This window comes from Tenrec ecaudatus, chromosome 7, assembly GCF_050624435.1.
Source record: "Tenrec ecaudatus isolate mTenEca1 chromosome 7, mTenEca1.hap1, whole genome shotgun sequence".
Classification (NCBI taxonomy): Eukaryota; Metazoa; Chordata; class Mammalia; order Afrosoricida; family Tenrecidae; genus Tenrec; species Tenrec ecaudatus.
The window spans coordinates 148,903,083-148,917,864 of NC_134536.1; the positions used below are offsets into that span (position 1 = coordinate 148,903,083).

Sequence of the window (14,782 nt, forward strand, 5' to 3'; positions counted from 1 at the left end):
AAGCAGTGTTTTATTTTGTTGTACAGAACTGACTCAATGGTACCAAAACAAGTATAAGGTGTGCAGTAGTACGGAAGGCATACACCACAATTTCAAACAGTGGTCAGGACAGGTCTCACTGAGGCAAGATACTTTAAAACCAGGTTGAGATTTGGCAAAATTAAGAATTCTATTAGCAAAAAAATTTTAAAAGAATGAAAATTCTATGAGCATTTGCTCAATATACAAATTCTCTATCTGCTTCTGATTTTCGGAACCTGAAATATTTAAGTGGAATCTAGATCTGCCATTCTTATAATTGTCTAGACCTTTTTTAGCCTACAAAGTATATTGATATGAAGGCAAGAAAAGTTAGCTAAGAATAAGTAAAATAAGATAGACATTTAGATGTGACAAGTCCTATTTAAGTGCTTATTGAGTCTCCTAAATAATATTTTGTTTTTAGTGAAGGTTTATACAACAGTCTCGTCTCCCATTGAACAATTTATACACGAATTGTTCTGTGATATTCCTCTTCAGCATCTGAACTTTCTCCTAATTTCCATTCTGGTTGTTGTGTTTCTAGTAATCCAGTGTTCTTGCCCATTTACCGCCTCATCTTTCTTTTAATTTTTGACTGTTTAGCTGAGAGGTCCTCAAACTTTTTAAACAGGGGGCCAGTTCACCGGATTATAGTTTAAAAAAAAAACTATGAACAACTTCCTATGCACACTACACATATCTTATTTTGAAGTAAAAAACAAATGGGGCAAAAATACCCAGCAGGCAGGCCGCATGTAGCCCACAGGCCAGTTTGAGAATGCCTGGTTTAGTTCATGATTTTTGCAAAGGGACACAGTACGCATGGGTGATATTTTATAATATTTTAAAAGGTGACCTAAGGGGTAGATTGTCAGGGGAAGCCAGCCCCGAACACATCACTACGGGTCCGGTAGGCGCAATTGTACAGCGATAATAAGTAAAGATCATAGTAAAGTCATAGAGAGCATGAGAGATAGAAGTATTGAAATAAATGAGAGTCAGACACGTTTCATGGTAGCATGCTCACCTCTGCCCCGCATGATGGTCCACGTGGGAGAGTTTAATGGTAGTCCTGACCCCTTTTATATTCTCTGGGGACATGCAAGGCCCCTAATTACAGGTGAGGACATATGTCACAGGAAGGGGCTGTACTAGAGGCAATACAGTAATGGGAAGGAGTGGTCTAGGGACATATACGCAATAGGAAGGGGAGAGATTGGGGTTATACATGTGACAAGATGGGCAGATCCTAGGTTCAGGATGGCGGCCTAACTTTGACCTATTCCCTAGATCTCCATAGGAACCATTATCAGTAGGGTGTGAAAGCTTGGTCTCAGGCCTCAAGGAGAAATAGTCTATTGTCCCCAGTAGCAGGGAGTGAGGCCTGCCATATAGTCTGGTTGACTAACTGCCCTTGGGAGGATGTCTGTAAGCTTTTGACCTCTCCCCACAGTAGATTTCAGTTCAAGATTGAGAGTATCTCAGGGCAGCAGTCAGGGAGTCTAGTCTCAAGTGGTATAAGCCTGGCTATATTAGGAAGGCGAGGAGGTTCTGGGCCTTATTTTTCTCCCAGTCTATTAGAACTCATCAATTGTGGCCCTGACCAGATAGTTAGTCGAGGTGGTTGGGCACAATTTAGTTGTTGTTTATATACAAAAAGAGCTCAATGGATCTCATGTCCTCATGACCCGGATTTAACAACTGTAATATTATCTAGCCCAACTGTTTTCTTTAGGAAGCAAATTCATTGCCATTGTGCTGATTCCATACACATTCTGAGAGAACAGACTTTTAAGAAATGGAGCCATAAAGCCATGATCACATTTAAACAATGTCAACAATTTAGTATCACCTTAAGCACATAATTTCCTAAGAATCAGCACAAAACAGGCTTTATGAGGCAGAAGTGCAATATATCCCAGATTTCGTTTCTCCGGGCTCCTTAGGCAGTGCAGCTCTGAAATAAAACCTCCCACTTAGGACTTTCCCATCCCATATTGGTTCAGCAATTTGCTGCAGTATGTCAAAGAATTCACAACTCTACTTAGAGTTCAGTGGTTTATTAAGAAAGTAACAGGCTTACAGCTCAGGATCAGCTTTGAGGTAACAAGCTACAACACAAGATCAGGACCAAGAAACATAAGCAAGGTCTACAAGGCTCCCCCACAAACAGAGAGCAACTGCACCCTTCTCAGTGCAGGACAGCTCTTGAGGATCACCTCAGCCATGCAAGCAGTCCAGCTCTTCTCTAGCCCATGTGGGCAAGTAGGCCTCTCTGCTGTTGGCCCGGTGCCAATCTTCTAACTAACTGACCCAGCCCACAGCCAACAGGGCACCTTCCTCAATAGATGCTCTGCTAGCAGCAGCTTTCCACCACCACCACCACTGGCTGTGTCATACTCCTAAGGTCACCTCTAGGCTTGGTGTTATTGTTCTTTTGTGACGACACCTTCTGGGGCCCCTGCCATTGTCCGTATTACAGCCTGTGGCCCATATTACAGCTTCCTGGAGGTTTCTGACATCCTCTCTTTGTCTGCCTTTTCTTTCTCTGAAAAATCCGTGCAGGGAAAAAAAAAATCTGTGCATGGGGTGGGGGTGGGGGTGGGGGTGGGAGTGGGAGAGACAGCCATGGATATGAGCAAACTCCTTGTTAATTTCAAGGTCTGGGACTGTCAGCAGCACAAAACAGCAAATTGACCAATCCCCAATAGACCAATAACTGAATTCTATTGAGTATTCAAGTCACAATTTGAAGAGCAAATCAACCAATCATGTTAAGGTACATAAGAGACTAATCTTTGGGAAGTCTGAAGCCATGGGCAGACGAAAAGTATCAAACCATCAGGTTGTGTATAAGCAATCCTGGAATCCCTTTACCAAACTTGCAGGGACCACTGGCCTCCCCACCATCACCACCACATGAAGAATAGTGTATTAAAAATGGTCATCAATGTATATAAGAGCAGAGGTTCATGACTGAGCATCTACAGCCTTCTCTAGTAGTGCTGTTCCCTTTCATATCAACCATGATCTTAAAAATCAAATGACTTTGGATGGGTTTTTGGCATGTACAAACAAAACTAATTTTCTTGTCCAGTGCATTTATACTTATAGATGGTCAATGCATTTAAATATGGTGCTTCATAAAACATATCTTCAGGAGAAAATAAAAGTGTAGGAGGGGGTACCACCCAAAACCAGGATTGCGCTGGGCATAGCAAAGCTTTCGTAATATGCATTTTTTCCCACTAGTCAAGCATCAGCAATTTGATGTCGAGGTGAAGGAAAAAACGAAGGTGGTACTGTCACAGATGAGCTTGAAAAATGTTTCCAAGAATGGAATCGCAGGATTTTTAAAATGTATGAAGTGTAAGTGAAAGGGCTCTGAAGGTGAAAAGGTTATTTAGTAAAACAAAATTCAAATACATAGCTTTGAAAAAAAATTCCACTGGGGGGGAACCCCACGTATAAAGCCCTTCATTAAAATTGTAGCTTAAATAAATGCTCCATCAATACCAGACAGAGATGCTGACTGGAACGAGATAGAAGCACTTGAACGTTTTTACACAATTACATGAAAACACTTTCATCAGTCTCTGGAGCCAGTATGGTTCTACTTAGGAAGCGACTTTCTGGAGGCTCGTGTAACTGATGGGAAATGGCTGTAAGAGTTCCTGATGTTATTTGCCTTTCTTCATCTTAGCTGCTTTCTCCTTTCTTTTTTTCACATGCTTGGGGATTTTGTTTTTCCTCTTCTCTCTCTGGGCTTCCTTGACCATTTTTTTCCTTTCCTGTAAAAAAGGAATTTTAATAACAAAGCTGTCGTATACTATTACTACAACAAAATAAAAATATTTATGTAGAAGGGAAAAAATGGAGTGTAACATGAAAGTGAAAATAATGATGGTTTGTTGGTGGAATTTGGAGCTGGAGGGTATGGTCTTTACAGAAGTTTAAATGGCTCTAGAGAAATTTAAAGAGGGCCAAAAGAAATAACATTCATGCTGTTATTATGTGGGTTGCAACAACTTTTCTTTGCAAGTTCGATATCTAAAGGGGGAAAAATGGTTGGAAGGAGGCAAATATTTATCTCTGGTGGAGAAAGACTCAAATACGTCACTTAGATATTTAAAGCTCCAAGCTTTATACAGTTAAATGAATAAAACTAAGAAGATAAATGGTTCTTCAGTATTTTACAGTGAGTCAATTCTAACACCATTTTTATTTCATGTGAATGATAAACATTTTTAATCAATGTACTGAGTTTTCTCTTATCTCTACGAAATGTCAAAAGAATTCCTAATAGAAGCCTGCATTATGTTGCCACACTTCTATTAAAACTAAGCTTAGTTTGCTATTATGTGATGTCCAGTCTATTCTAATCCATTGTGACCTTATAGGACAGAACAAAATTTCCGTGTTGAGTTTCCAAAGCTGTACTCTTCATGCATGCAGACCATCAGGACTTGCCTCCTGCAGAACTGCTAGTGAGTTTACAGCGACCACCTTCCTGTTAGCCACCAAGTGCTTAGCCATTGCGCAACCAGGGCTCCTTGAAACTAAGAGTACTTAAATGTCCTGGTGGCAGAGTGCTTACAAATTGGGCTGCTCGCCACAAAATCAGCAGTTTGAAACTATGAGCCAGCTCCCCAGGAGGAAAAGGGGCTTTCTACTCTTGTAAAGTCTCTGCCACAATTAAAAAAAAAAAAACACATAATAAGACAAGTAGCAATGAGTATAAGAAAAGGAAAATGTTCAAAAATTGATTGTGGTGATAATTGTATAACTCTTCTTGATATAACTGAATTATTGGACTGTATGACATGTGGATGAGCTATCTATAAAACTGTTTTTTTTTTAAAGAGTTCTAGTCTCAGAAACTCACAGACTCTATCCTTTAGGGTCACTATGAGTCAGCATCAACTGGACAGCAGCGAAGTAGTGTTGTTTTGCTTTATTTGTAACATAATGTCCTTAGTCATCATAATCTAGTTAGATGTCGGAGCAAAAAAGGAATTAGAGTGGCTTTACTATCATGTTGAAGAAAAAGGGAATTTAAGTTGTAGGCTAACCTTTTTACCAAGTTCTGGGTCAGTGGTATGCTTCTTAGAGTGGCCATGATCTCCTTGCTCCTCAGAGTCTACATCAGAGCAATCAGAGCTTCCAGAATCTTCTAAATCAGAACAAGTTGAATCCTGAACATGATTTTCTAGGAGTGCAGGAACCTTAAATATATATTATGTAATGCAACATTAGAATCATGTTAACTCATTTTATTCTTATTAAAAGCATTAATGCCAGAATTCAGATTTTAACCATGCAAAAACATTTTGAAAAAGAACATCAAACAGAGGAAGCTGGGAAGCAGCCATTACAGTAAGACTCAAGTACACACCCAATAAGGGAATTGGGGTCTCGGATGGGTGACCATATCAACCACAGAATGGTTCAGCATCCTTCTAAATCATGAAATTTGCGTTGGAATTTAAGAAGACCTAAACTATAGTTAGAAATAAAACATCAGGATTTATTTGGTTAACTTTACTAGTTTCCTATGAACCACAATCCTAGCAAAACTATTGTTAATCTAACTGAGAAGGCATTATGAACACAAGACTTATGAGGTAGTTGCATGTGACTTCTGAAATGTAGCAGTATAAAGGCAGCAAAACACATTTATTAAGAACACCAAGTTTCCTTTGCAAAAGGAAAAAGAACAAAACATCTCTCTGAAGGGCAATTCTGTAATTGAAAGGTGAAAACAACCCAACTGTCCATCAACAGATGAATGCATAAAGAAAATGTGGTGCATACAAAGGAAGACTATTCAGCCATAAAGAGAAATAAAGTTCTAACATATACTACAGCATGGGTGATGCCTGAAAACATTATGCTGCGCCCAAGAAGCCAGACACAGAAAGGCAGGTTGTGTGGTTCCACGTGCATGAAACAGGAGCCCTGGTGGCAGTGGTTATGCAGTAGGCTGCTAACAACAAGTCAGCAGTTTGAAACCACCAGTTGCTCTGGTGGAGAAAGACAGGGCTTAATACTCCAGTAAAAAGAGTTAAGTCTCAGAATTCACAGGGGGTGGGGGAGTGCAGCATATACACCTACTCTGTCCTAATAGGATTGCTGTGAGTCATAATGGACTCGATAGCAATGGGTAATTTATATGAAATATCCAGACTAGGGCAACCATAGAGTTCACAGCATAGATTACAGATTACCAGCTGGGATTGTTTTGTGTCAACCTGGCTGCACTTGAAGATATGGGTCTAACCTCTCAATCAGCTCACAACCTGAGGAAGTCTCCTTGGGGATATGGCCTATTTGAGATGCTATGGAAAAATGGCTCTTTCTCTTTTTATTGCTGATGCCCTGAATCTTGTATCTGGCTTCTTGGGATGATGGCCACCATATGGCTTGCTGATCGTGCGAGCTGTTGGCAGCCTGACAGGTTGCCTGTCAACCTTGAATCCCCTTGACTCTGCCTCCACTGGGCGGTGGGTCTTCCTGTTTCCAGGTAAACCACTCCATTACCTTCAGGAGTCAGGAAGGGCATCCACTCGCATATGACCCATGGACTTAGGTTGTTCTGGGTTTTCCAACTGTGTTTGTGTAGGCTTTTTAACCAATTTAGATTAATTTGAAAAAAAAATTTTATTGGGGGTCCTTATAGCTCTTATAACATTCTATACATCAAATGTATGAAGCATATGTTGCCATCATCATTTTCAGAACATTTTCTGCTTGAGCACTTGGTATAAGCTCCTCCCCCCACTCCAATGAATCCTTGATTATATATTGCTATTATTATTCCATATCTTAACACTGTCCACTGTCTCCCTTCACCCACATTTGTTATTCATCCCCTTTCAGGGCGGCAGGGGCGGGAGCGGCGCTATATATCCAACCTTGTGATGGGCTCCCCCTTTCTCACCCTTCCCCTCCCCAATCATCCCCATACCCTCTGCTATCGCTATTCCCACTATTGTTCCTGAGGATTTATCTGGCCTGAATTCCATGTGTGGAGAGCTCTTATCTGTACCAATATTTGTTCTCTGGTCTAACCATATTTAGGAAGGATTCAAGAACTAGAAGAATGATGGGTGTTTCTTTGGTGCTATACTGCACCTTGGTTGAATCATCCCTTCCTTATAACCCTTCATTTGGGGGATATCCAGTTGTCTCCAGGTGGGTTTTGGGTCTCCACTCCAACGGCCTTCGTTCACATCGATATAGTTGTTCGTTTTTAATCTTGTGATACCTGATCTCATGGACACCTCATGATCACACAGGCTGGTGTTCTTCCATGTGGGCTTATTTGCTTCTCTACTAGATGGCTGCTTATTTAACTTCAAGCCTTTAAGACTCCAGATGCTGTAGCTTTTGATAGCAGGGTACCTTCTGCTCTACTCACATATGCTTACGTACCTATTTTGTGTTCAGCGATCATGTCAGGAAGGTATCAAAGAGTACCAGGTTATTAGAACAAAGTGTTCTTGTGTTAAGCAAGGCCTTGAGTAGAGCCCCAAACTCTGCCTGCTATCTTAATACTTAATATATAAATCTATGTACATTGGCCTCTATCCCTGTCATTATAAATTAATATATTTACATATATACAAGCCTACAGCTATACCTTTATAAATAGCTTTAGCCTCATTTCTTTCTTTCTTTCTTTCCTTCTTGCCTATTTCTTGCCACTTTTCCTTTCACCTTCCTCCTGTCCCACTATCATGCTCACCCTTCAATCGGTTCTCAGTTATTCCTCTGATACATTACAGTTGATTAAACCCCACCAGGCATTATACGCCATCAATTTTAGATCTCTTGTTGTTCCCTTATTCCTGAGATTTTTGGTCCCCCACTCCCCCTGCCATCCCCTCCTCTCCCATTTTCCTCTGGAACTCCCAGTCCTGTTGTTTCCTCCTTGAGATTGTTCATCCTGCCTATCTTCTATAGACATAAGGTAAAAGAAAAACAAAACAAAAACAATAGATAGTTCCAGGTCTGTCTGCTGACCCTTATATATGTTTTCCAATCAAGTCTGATGAGGTGCCAAGCCCTGTCCTCCAGGTCAGAAGACTATTTTCAGGATTTCTCGGGGACTTGATTCCTTTGCTCCCCTTGCTACCCTGTTGCACTCCCCTTACATTTCACCCCGCTGTGCATGGGTCAGACCAGGCACACTTCATGCAGTGTCTCCAGTGCTGTCTCCTGTAGCGCTAAGGGTCAGTGAGGGAACGTCGCGTCTTGTGGTGGGGTCAGCTCTAAAGTCATCTCTCTGCATTGGCTGCTCCAAGCAGGGATGTCATCCACAGGGCTTGGTGGGCCATGATGAGGTTCACTCACTCTCCCTCTTAGTTCGCTCCCATGTGGTCAGGACGGACCCATCTCTCTCCCCCACCCCGGGCTCTATCTTCAGTGCTGTCCTCAGTACTGTCTTCTTCTGGGGAGGGGTCAACATAGCTCGGTTTGGGCCAGGCCCCATGGCCCTCTCTGTTAGTTCGCCGTTTCATGCCAGTGTATTGCTCTGGGATGGGGTGGGCTGCTTTCTTGATATGAATTTCTTTCTTGCACATGAGTGTCACTGGTTTTATTTCTTTAGAAATCCCAGCCTAGCAGGGCTGCTATGAATCAGAATTGACTTGATGACAAGGAGTTTTGGTCATGAGGGTGAGAAAAATGGAGACTTACGTTTAATAGTTTGATTAAGGTGATAAAAGTTTTAGAAATAGATGATGGTAACATGTTCATCAACTCATGGCTGGGCAAACTGTGGTACCTACAATAGTATATTATGCAACCATAAGGAATTATAAGTTCTCAAAACATATCATATAAATGGGCCTGAAAACTTAATGCTAAGTAAACTAAGTATATAGGGACAAATACCATAATATTTCTGTTTTAAAAGATACTCTAATACTTGGAGTTAACTCAATCGCAGCAAGTTTGGCTTTGGTTTTTCACTAGTCACTGTCATCAAGTTGACTGCTTTAACAGAGGAAGCGGTAATACAGAGACCAATGCTCATTGGTGGTTACCAGTTAGCGGGTTAGGTGGGTTAAATATACTTTATTTCATGTATTTATTTTTTAAACACAATTTATACATTAAAGACTATTTTCTATGAAGTGAAAAATGGTATCAAATATGGAGTTAGTGAGCATAACATAATCAATGTGAAATGCGCATTTGAAAACATTTGGTAGGATATGGGAAAACTGGTATAGCTGTAGGAACAAATGTGTACGTAGGTAAGAACTGATAGAAATTATATATACCAAAATCAAATCCCACTGTCGTCAAGTTAATTCCAACTCATAGTGATCCCATATAAAGTTTCCGAAGCTTTACAGGGGCAGAAATCCTCAGCATTCTCCTGAGGAGCAACTGATGGGATCAAACTGCATACCTTGTAGTTAGCAGGCCAACTCCTTACCCACTACACCACCATACTCACTCAGTGCCATCCAATCAATTATGATTGATATACTCTATAGAACAGTGTAGAACTGCCCTGTGGGTTTCCAAGGCTGTAAATCTTTACGGGAGGAGAAAGTCTCATCTTTCTCTTATGCAGCAGCTGATGGTTTCAAACTGCTGACATTGACAGTAGCAGCCCAATGTATAAATCCACTGTGCCACCAACCTTGTGTAATGCTGGCACACATATCCCCTGAAGACACAACCAAGTAACTTCCAAAATTGGTGTTCTGGGTTTCAAGGTTTTGAACCAATACAATCTCATGGAACAACTCAGTCAACTGGCATAACACAGTTCACCAAAAAAGCAGGACCTACATTTGAGTGAAGTACACAGCACATAGGTTGTTGGGGTTTTTTTTAAGTTCGCAAGGGGCTATCTATGACACAGTTACAGGTCTCTACTTACCGGGAGTAAAACGGTCAGAAAAATTGAGAAGAAACAATCTACACAAGCTACAACCTCATTTGTTATAAGATCAAAAAAATTAGATAGTGGCCAGCAATCTTCACTGACTGGTCCTACCTAGGACATAATAATTGGTACCTCAGAGACAGAAAAATCTGAAGTACAATTCAAATTCTTATTAAAAACAAATCAACAAAAAGGGCTCAACCGCAACAGTAGAAAACAGAAGACTCCCTAAGACTATTGTACTGAGACACTCACCACTTTTTAGCAAAATAAGAGAGAGAAATTATCAAAGAACTATTGAAAAAAAAAATTCCCTGACATCATGAAAGACAAGATTTACAGTCAAGAAGCTGAAAGAACCCCAAACAGGGCAGCTTCCAAAAGAAAAACACTTAAATTAATCGTAATCACAATTTTTAACACTAATGATAAGGAAAGAATTCTGAGACTAGCTGGGAAAAACAAAAAAATCTATCTACAAAGGAGAACCAAAAAGACTGTATGCGGATTTCTAAGAAGAAATCATGCAAGCAAAAAGGCAATGGGCTGACACATTAAAAAACTAAAGAAAAAAAATGCCAACCTAGAATCATACAACCAGCCAGCTTATCCTCAAAAGGCAGAAAAAGTAAAGGAATTTATAAAAACCAGACCAACCTTAAAAGAAATAGTAAAGAGGTCCCTGTGAACAAAGAACAAAGAAAGCAGACAATAAATAATATGAGATTGTGTACATGACAATACTACATAAATGTCAATCCCAGTATTTGGGGCTCAAACTTAATTCGAGCCCCAATCTAACAATCAGTTCTTATGACATGGCTCTGCTAGATACTTGCCCTCATGAAGAGATCACGGAAGATAGGGTGATATAGCAAAGTGTGGTGAAGACACACCAGAGGGTCCCCAACTAAAGAACAGCGTCTGGAGTCTTACAGGCTTGTTTTCAAATAAGCAGCCATCTAAGTAAAGCATCTGAATCCAAAATTCAAAGGAGGGAATGATATCAGAACTTAAATTGTGAACACCTGGCTTGCAGTAGGCTAGGAAGGGCAGTGGAAGCCCATTTGCAGTGTCCACATACTGGTCAGCTTCCACTCTGACCATGGACCAGGGATGTGAATGGCCTTGCCATCATGCAGAGTGCATTCATTGGAAAGTAGATTATGGCAGATGTAGTTATGCTAAAAATATATGCCCTTTTGTTCTACTTTTTAATATTTTCTACTCTCTTTTCGATCGAGGTCATATTAGAAGAAATTAAAACAAAATGGCAATGTTTTGTTGCCTTTTTAAAATTTCCTAAGGACTTTGAAAATATTTCCATTTAATACTAAAATAAAATACGTACTGGTTACTTTAAATTCTAATAATATTTCCACTAGAAAAGTTGTATAGTCTTTGAAGGTTTTCACATAAACGTAACACACATTCTTCATACCTTCTGAACTCCTGACAAATCTTTCTTCAATCCCATTACTGTCTGGTACAGAATCTGCAACCACAAAGAAAGAGAGAGAAGAATTAAAATAGATGGGGCTATATTACCTTCCAACAGTAGCTATCTAACGATGGGATCTGATGATCTCTTTGGGGGTCATTTTTTAAATTTCTAGTATGTCTCCTGAAACACACAAAGTGGGTGGTGATACGGGAGATATCCTTCCCCAGATGTATTCAGCAAACTATGACCTGCAGGTTATGTCCGACTCACAAGAGGTTTTGTTAAGAATGGTTCTTACATTATGAAAACATTTTAAATGTCACCAAGAAAAACTGTAGGAAGTTGATTTCTTTGCATAAGGATCTATACAATTTTATTTCTGGGACTGCAGGGCCTAACTAATTGACTCTGTAACAAAAGTTTGCAAGCTTCAAGAAGTATATTATTGGAGTTACAATACGAATAGTTTGTAACCTTCCTTTTTCTTAATTATAGCCATTTGGACTTGCACAAATGTGTTACATCTTTTCATAAATACCAATGAATTCCCTTCACATGCAGGTAGCACAGGGAACTAGGTCTCTCACATGACCAGAAGCCAAGATTTAAGATGAGAGAACTAAACAGATGAGCAAACCATGATACTCACATTATCTTGTTGGGCATTGATGGCCATGTCCTCTTCTTTCAACTTCATCATAATATCCAGATCTCTCTCATAATTTTTTACCTCATTTAAGGTTCTAGGAATGTACGCTTGCTTAAACACCTAACCAGGACACGGAGAAATAGATGGCAATTATTGTACACATACTTCTCAACGTTCACACAGTATCTCAGGCTTTGCGGGAGCCTGTCATCATCTACCACACTGATGTATGTGACTACTCTGTACATGTGCTAGAAGAAAGCGCTACATTTTGTAGATTACTTACAGAAAAAAAGCTATGATTCCAAATAGCTCTTAGAAAGTCTTCTCTCCCCTATTATTTACATTCAAAATGCATTATTTCTAAGTAAGCAACAAAAAAAAAGGGGGACTCTCAGATATTAAGTGTTCCTGGACTACGTCTCACATAGGAACATGTTCTTGCATGGGAACATCATCTACCACATTGTTATAGGGAAAAGAGGTTGGGAAGTACTGATGAATGCAGGGTATCTCATATTCCTCCATTACACCAACAGTTGGGGCAGGGGACTAAACAGTTTATTTTTCACCAGAGCATAAATATGAGGGGACAACAACAACAACAACAAAAATTAGATTTTTCAAAACTATGTATTTACATTTTTTTAACAAAACCACCTTACCCACCCCCAACTCCAGCCAGTCCTGGCGCTTTGGGGCTTGGCTCAAGGGGAGTCCCTCTGGGACATGGGGGTACAGTGAATGGTATAACTCTTTGCTGGGCATGCCTACACAGTAGGGTATGCTGAGCCCCCCCTAGGGTTTCCCGTATGGACTCCAACAAATTTCTTCCCTTTTGCTTAAAAAGAAAACCAACAAACAAACAAAAAAACCTTATCGCCTTCAAAGTACTCTCCAATACACTTAGTCAAATATGTGATTCCAAATATATATATATATATATATATAGTTCCATTCTTGGAAACATCTTTCAAACTCGTGTTTGGATGGCTGACAGCACCTCCCTCGTTTTTCTCTTCACCTCTTCTATATCATCATATCGCTGTTCTTTCATGCTCCTCTTCATTCGGGGAAACAAAAAGAAGTCATACGAAGTGAGGTCAGGTGAGTAAGGTGTGTGGGGCAAGAGATGCATGCTGTTTTTTGCCCAAAACTGGTGCACTGAGATGGCTGTATGAACATGCTGTTTTATGCCCCAAACTGGTGCATTGTTGTAGTGGCAAACCCAGTCCCCCGCCTGCCACAAAGCAGGCCTTTTTTGTAGCACACTGTTACGTGATCTTTTTAGAACCTCTAAATAGGAAGCTTGATGAACAGTCTGACCTGGTGGAACAAACTCCAAATGCTCTATGAAGTTGATGTTTTCGTCCTTTTGGGAAGTTGATGGATGTCCAGAATGAGGTTTGTCATCAATTGACATTTCACCTTTTTTGAAATGAGAAAACCACTCTCGTATAGTTGAGATTTTTTTCCCACAGCACTGTTCTTGTAAGTTGTGTTCAACATCACAATAGTTTCTGCAGCATTTTTCCCGAGCAGAAAACAAAATTTCACAGCTGTACGCTGTAGTCTTAAATTAGTCATCACAAAAAATGAGGTTTGAGCAAAACTGCTTTCACGAAAAAAATTCACTGTGACCAGAGAAACCCTTCCCAGGCAATGCCACTGGGTGCACTAACTTAGTTGCTCAATGCTTGCTTAGCAGGAAAATTGCGTACTATGAAAGCTCTATCCAGCAGAGCTTTTCCCCATTTTTTTTGTTTTCGGGTTTTTTGGGGGGTGAGGGGGTTACCCCCTCATATTTCAAAACTACAGTGCTATTGAAATCAATACCTAAAAATTCTGCATTTGCAATTTTAATCGCAAATTAAAAACAGGAACAAAGAAACAGGTTTGTGCTTGTCATATATCCCCACAAAAAAACCTCAAAACTTAACAAAAAAGATTTGCAAGGTTGTGACCTTTTGGAAGGAGTTCATCAGGCCTTTCTTTGAAGGCACCTTCAAAGGCTGGGTTGGAAGCATTAATTGTTTCATCAGTAGTTCAGTGCTTGACTGTCTGTTCTACCCAGGGACTATTATATCTCAGCAAGTTCCTTAAAAAATTGTTCGCCATCTAGGACAATAGACTAAGAAGTTAATAAATATGGTGATTTAACGAAATGCAAATTATACAATTTGGCTCAGTTAAATTATGTAACATATGAAGTCTGAAAGAAATGGTATTGTTTTAAAAACACTGCATATCTATTATAATCAAGTTCATGATTAAATCAATATTTTAAAAGATCTTAAAATACAACTATTTCCCAGAGATATGAAAAGGCAACTAATCTTACTTCTTCATCCACGTGGTCTTGGCTGGACCTTTCTTCCTTGGTCCTTTGAGATGCTATTTCCATGGCCTGGGGGGAAAAAAAATTATTTTCCTTTACATTCCACCTACAGATAGATATTACAAAGGAAAACTGTAACTTAACGAATGAAATAACCATTGCTTGAATCTATGGCTCTAAGGCCACAACCAACCACAGAAAGTTCTCTGAGCACATAATGAATGAAACTGAGACGCTGACAAAGATACCAAAGGGTTCTTTCCATTGTTCACCTCTGTAACACTGAAGACATGTTTTCCATTCTACTTAAAATATAAGGAAAGAGAAAAGGAACAGTGACACCAGGGTTTGTTTTTAAGTGTGGACTCAAATTAGTGCTAAATTAAAGAGCTGAAAAATAAAAATTGCGTGTTGTCAAGTAAC

General features: G+C 39.8%; 1 protein-coding gene across 2 annotated transcripts in view; it reads right to left on the reverse strand.

Annotated features, from left to right (window-relative positions):
• Nucleotides 1-2,065: 2,065 nt before the first annotated feature.
• RIOK1 (RIO kinase 1) overlaps nt 2,066-14,782 on the reverse strand; it is a 37,389-nt gene continuing 24,672 nt past the window's right edge. For both annotated transcript variants that reach the window (XM_075555237.1, XM_075555238.1), the window contains 5 exons: nt 14,363-14,428; nt 12,022-12,141; nt 11,370-11,423; nt 5,094-5,246; nt 2,066-3,812 (listed from right to left, as the gene is read on the reverse strand). In XM_075555237.1, coding sequence (XP_075411352.1) covers nt 3,702-3,812; nt 5,094-5,246; nt 11,370-11,423; nt 12,022-12,141; nt 14,363-14,428 — 504 coding nt within the window. In that variant the 3' untranslated portion in view covers nt 2,066-3,701. The remainder of the gene's footprint in view (nt 3,813-5,093; nt 5,247-11,369; nt 11,424-12,021; nt 12,142-14,362; nt 14,429-14,782) is intronic.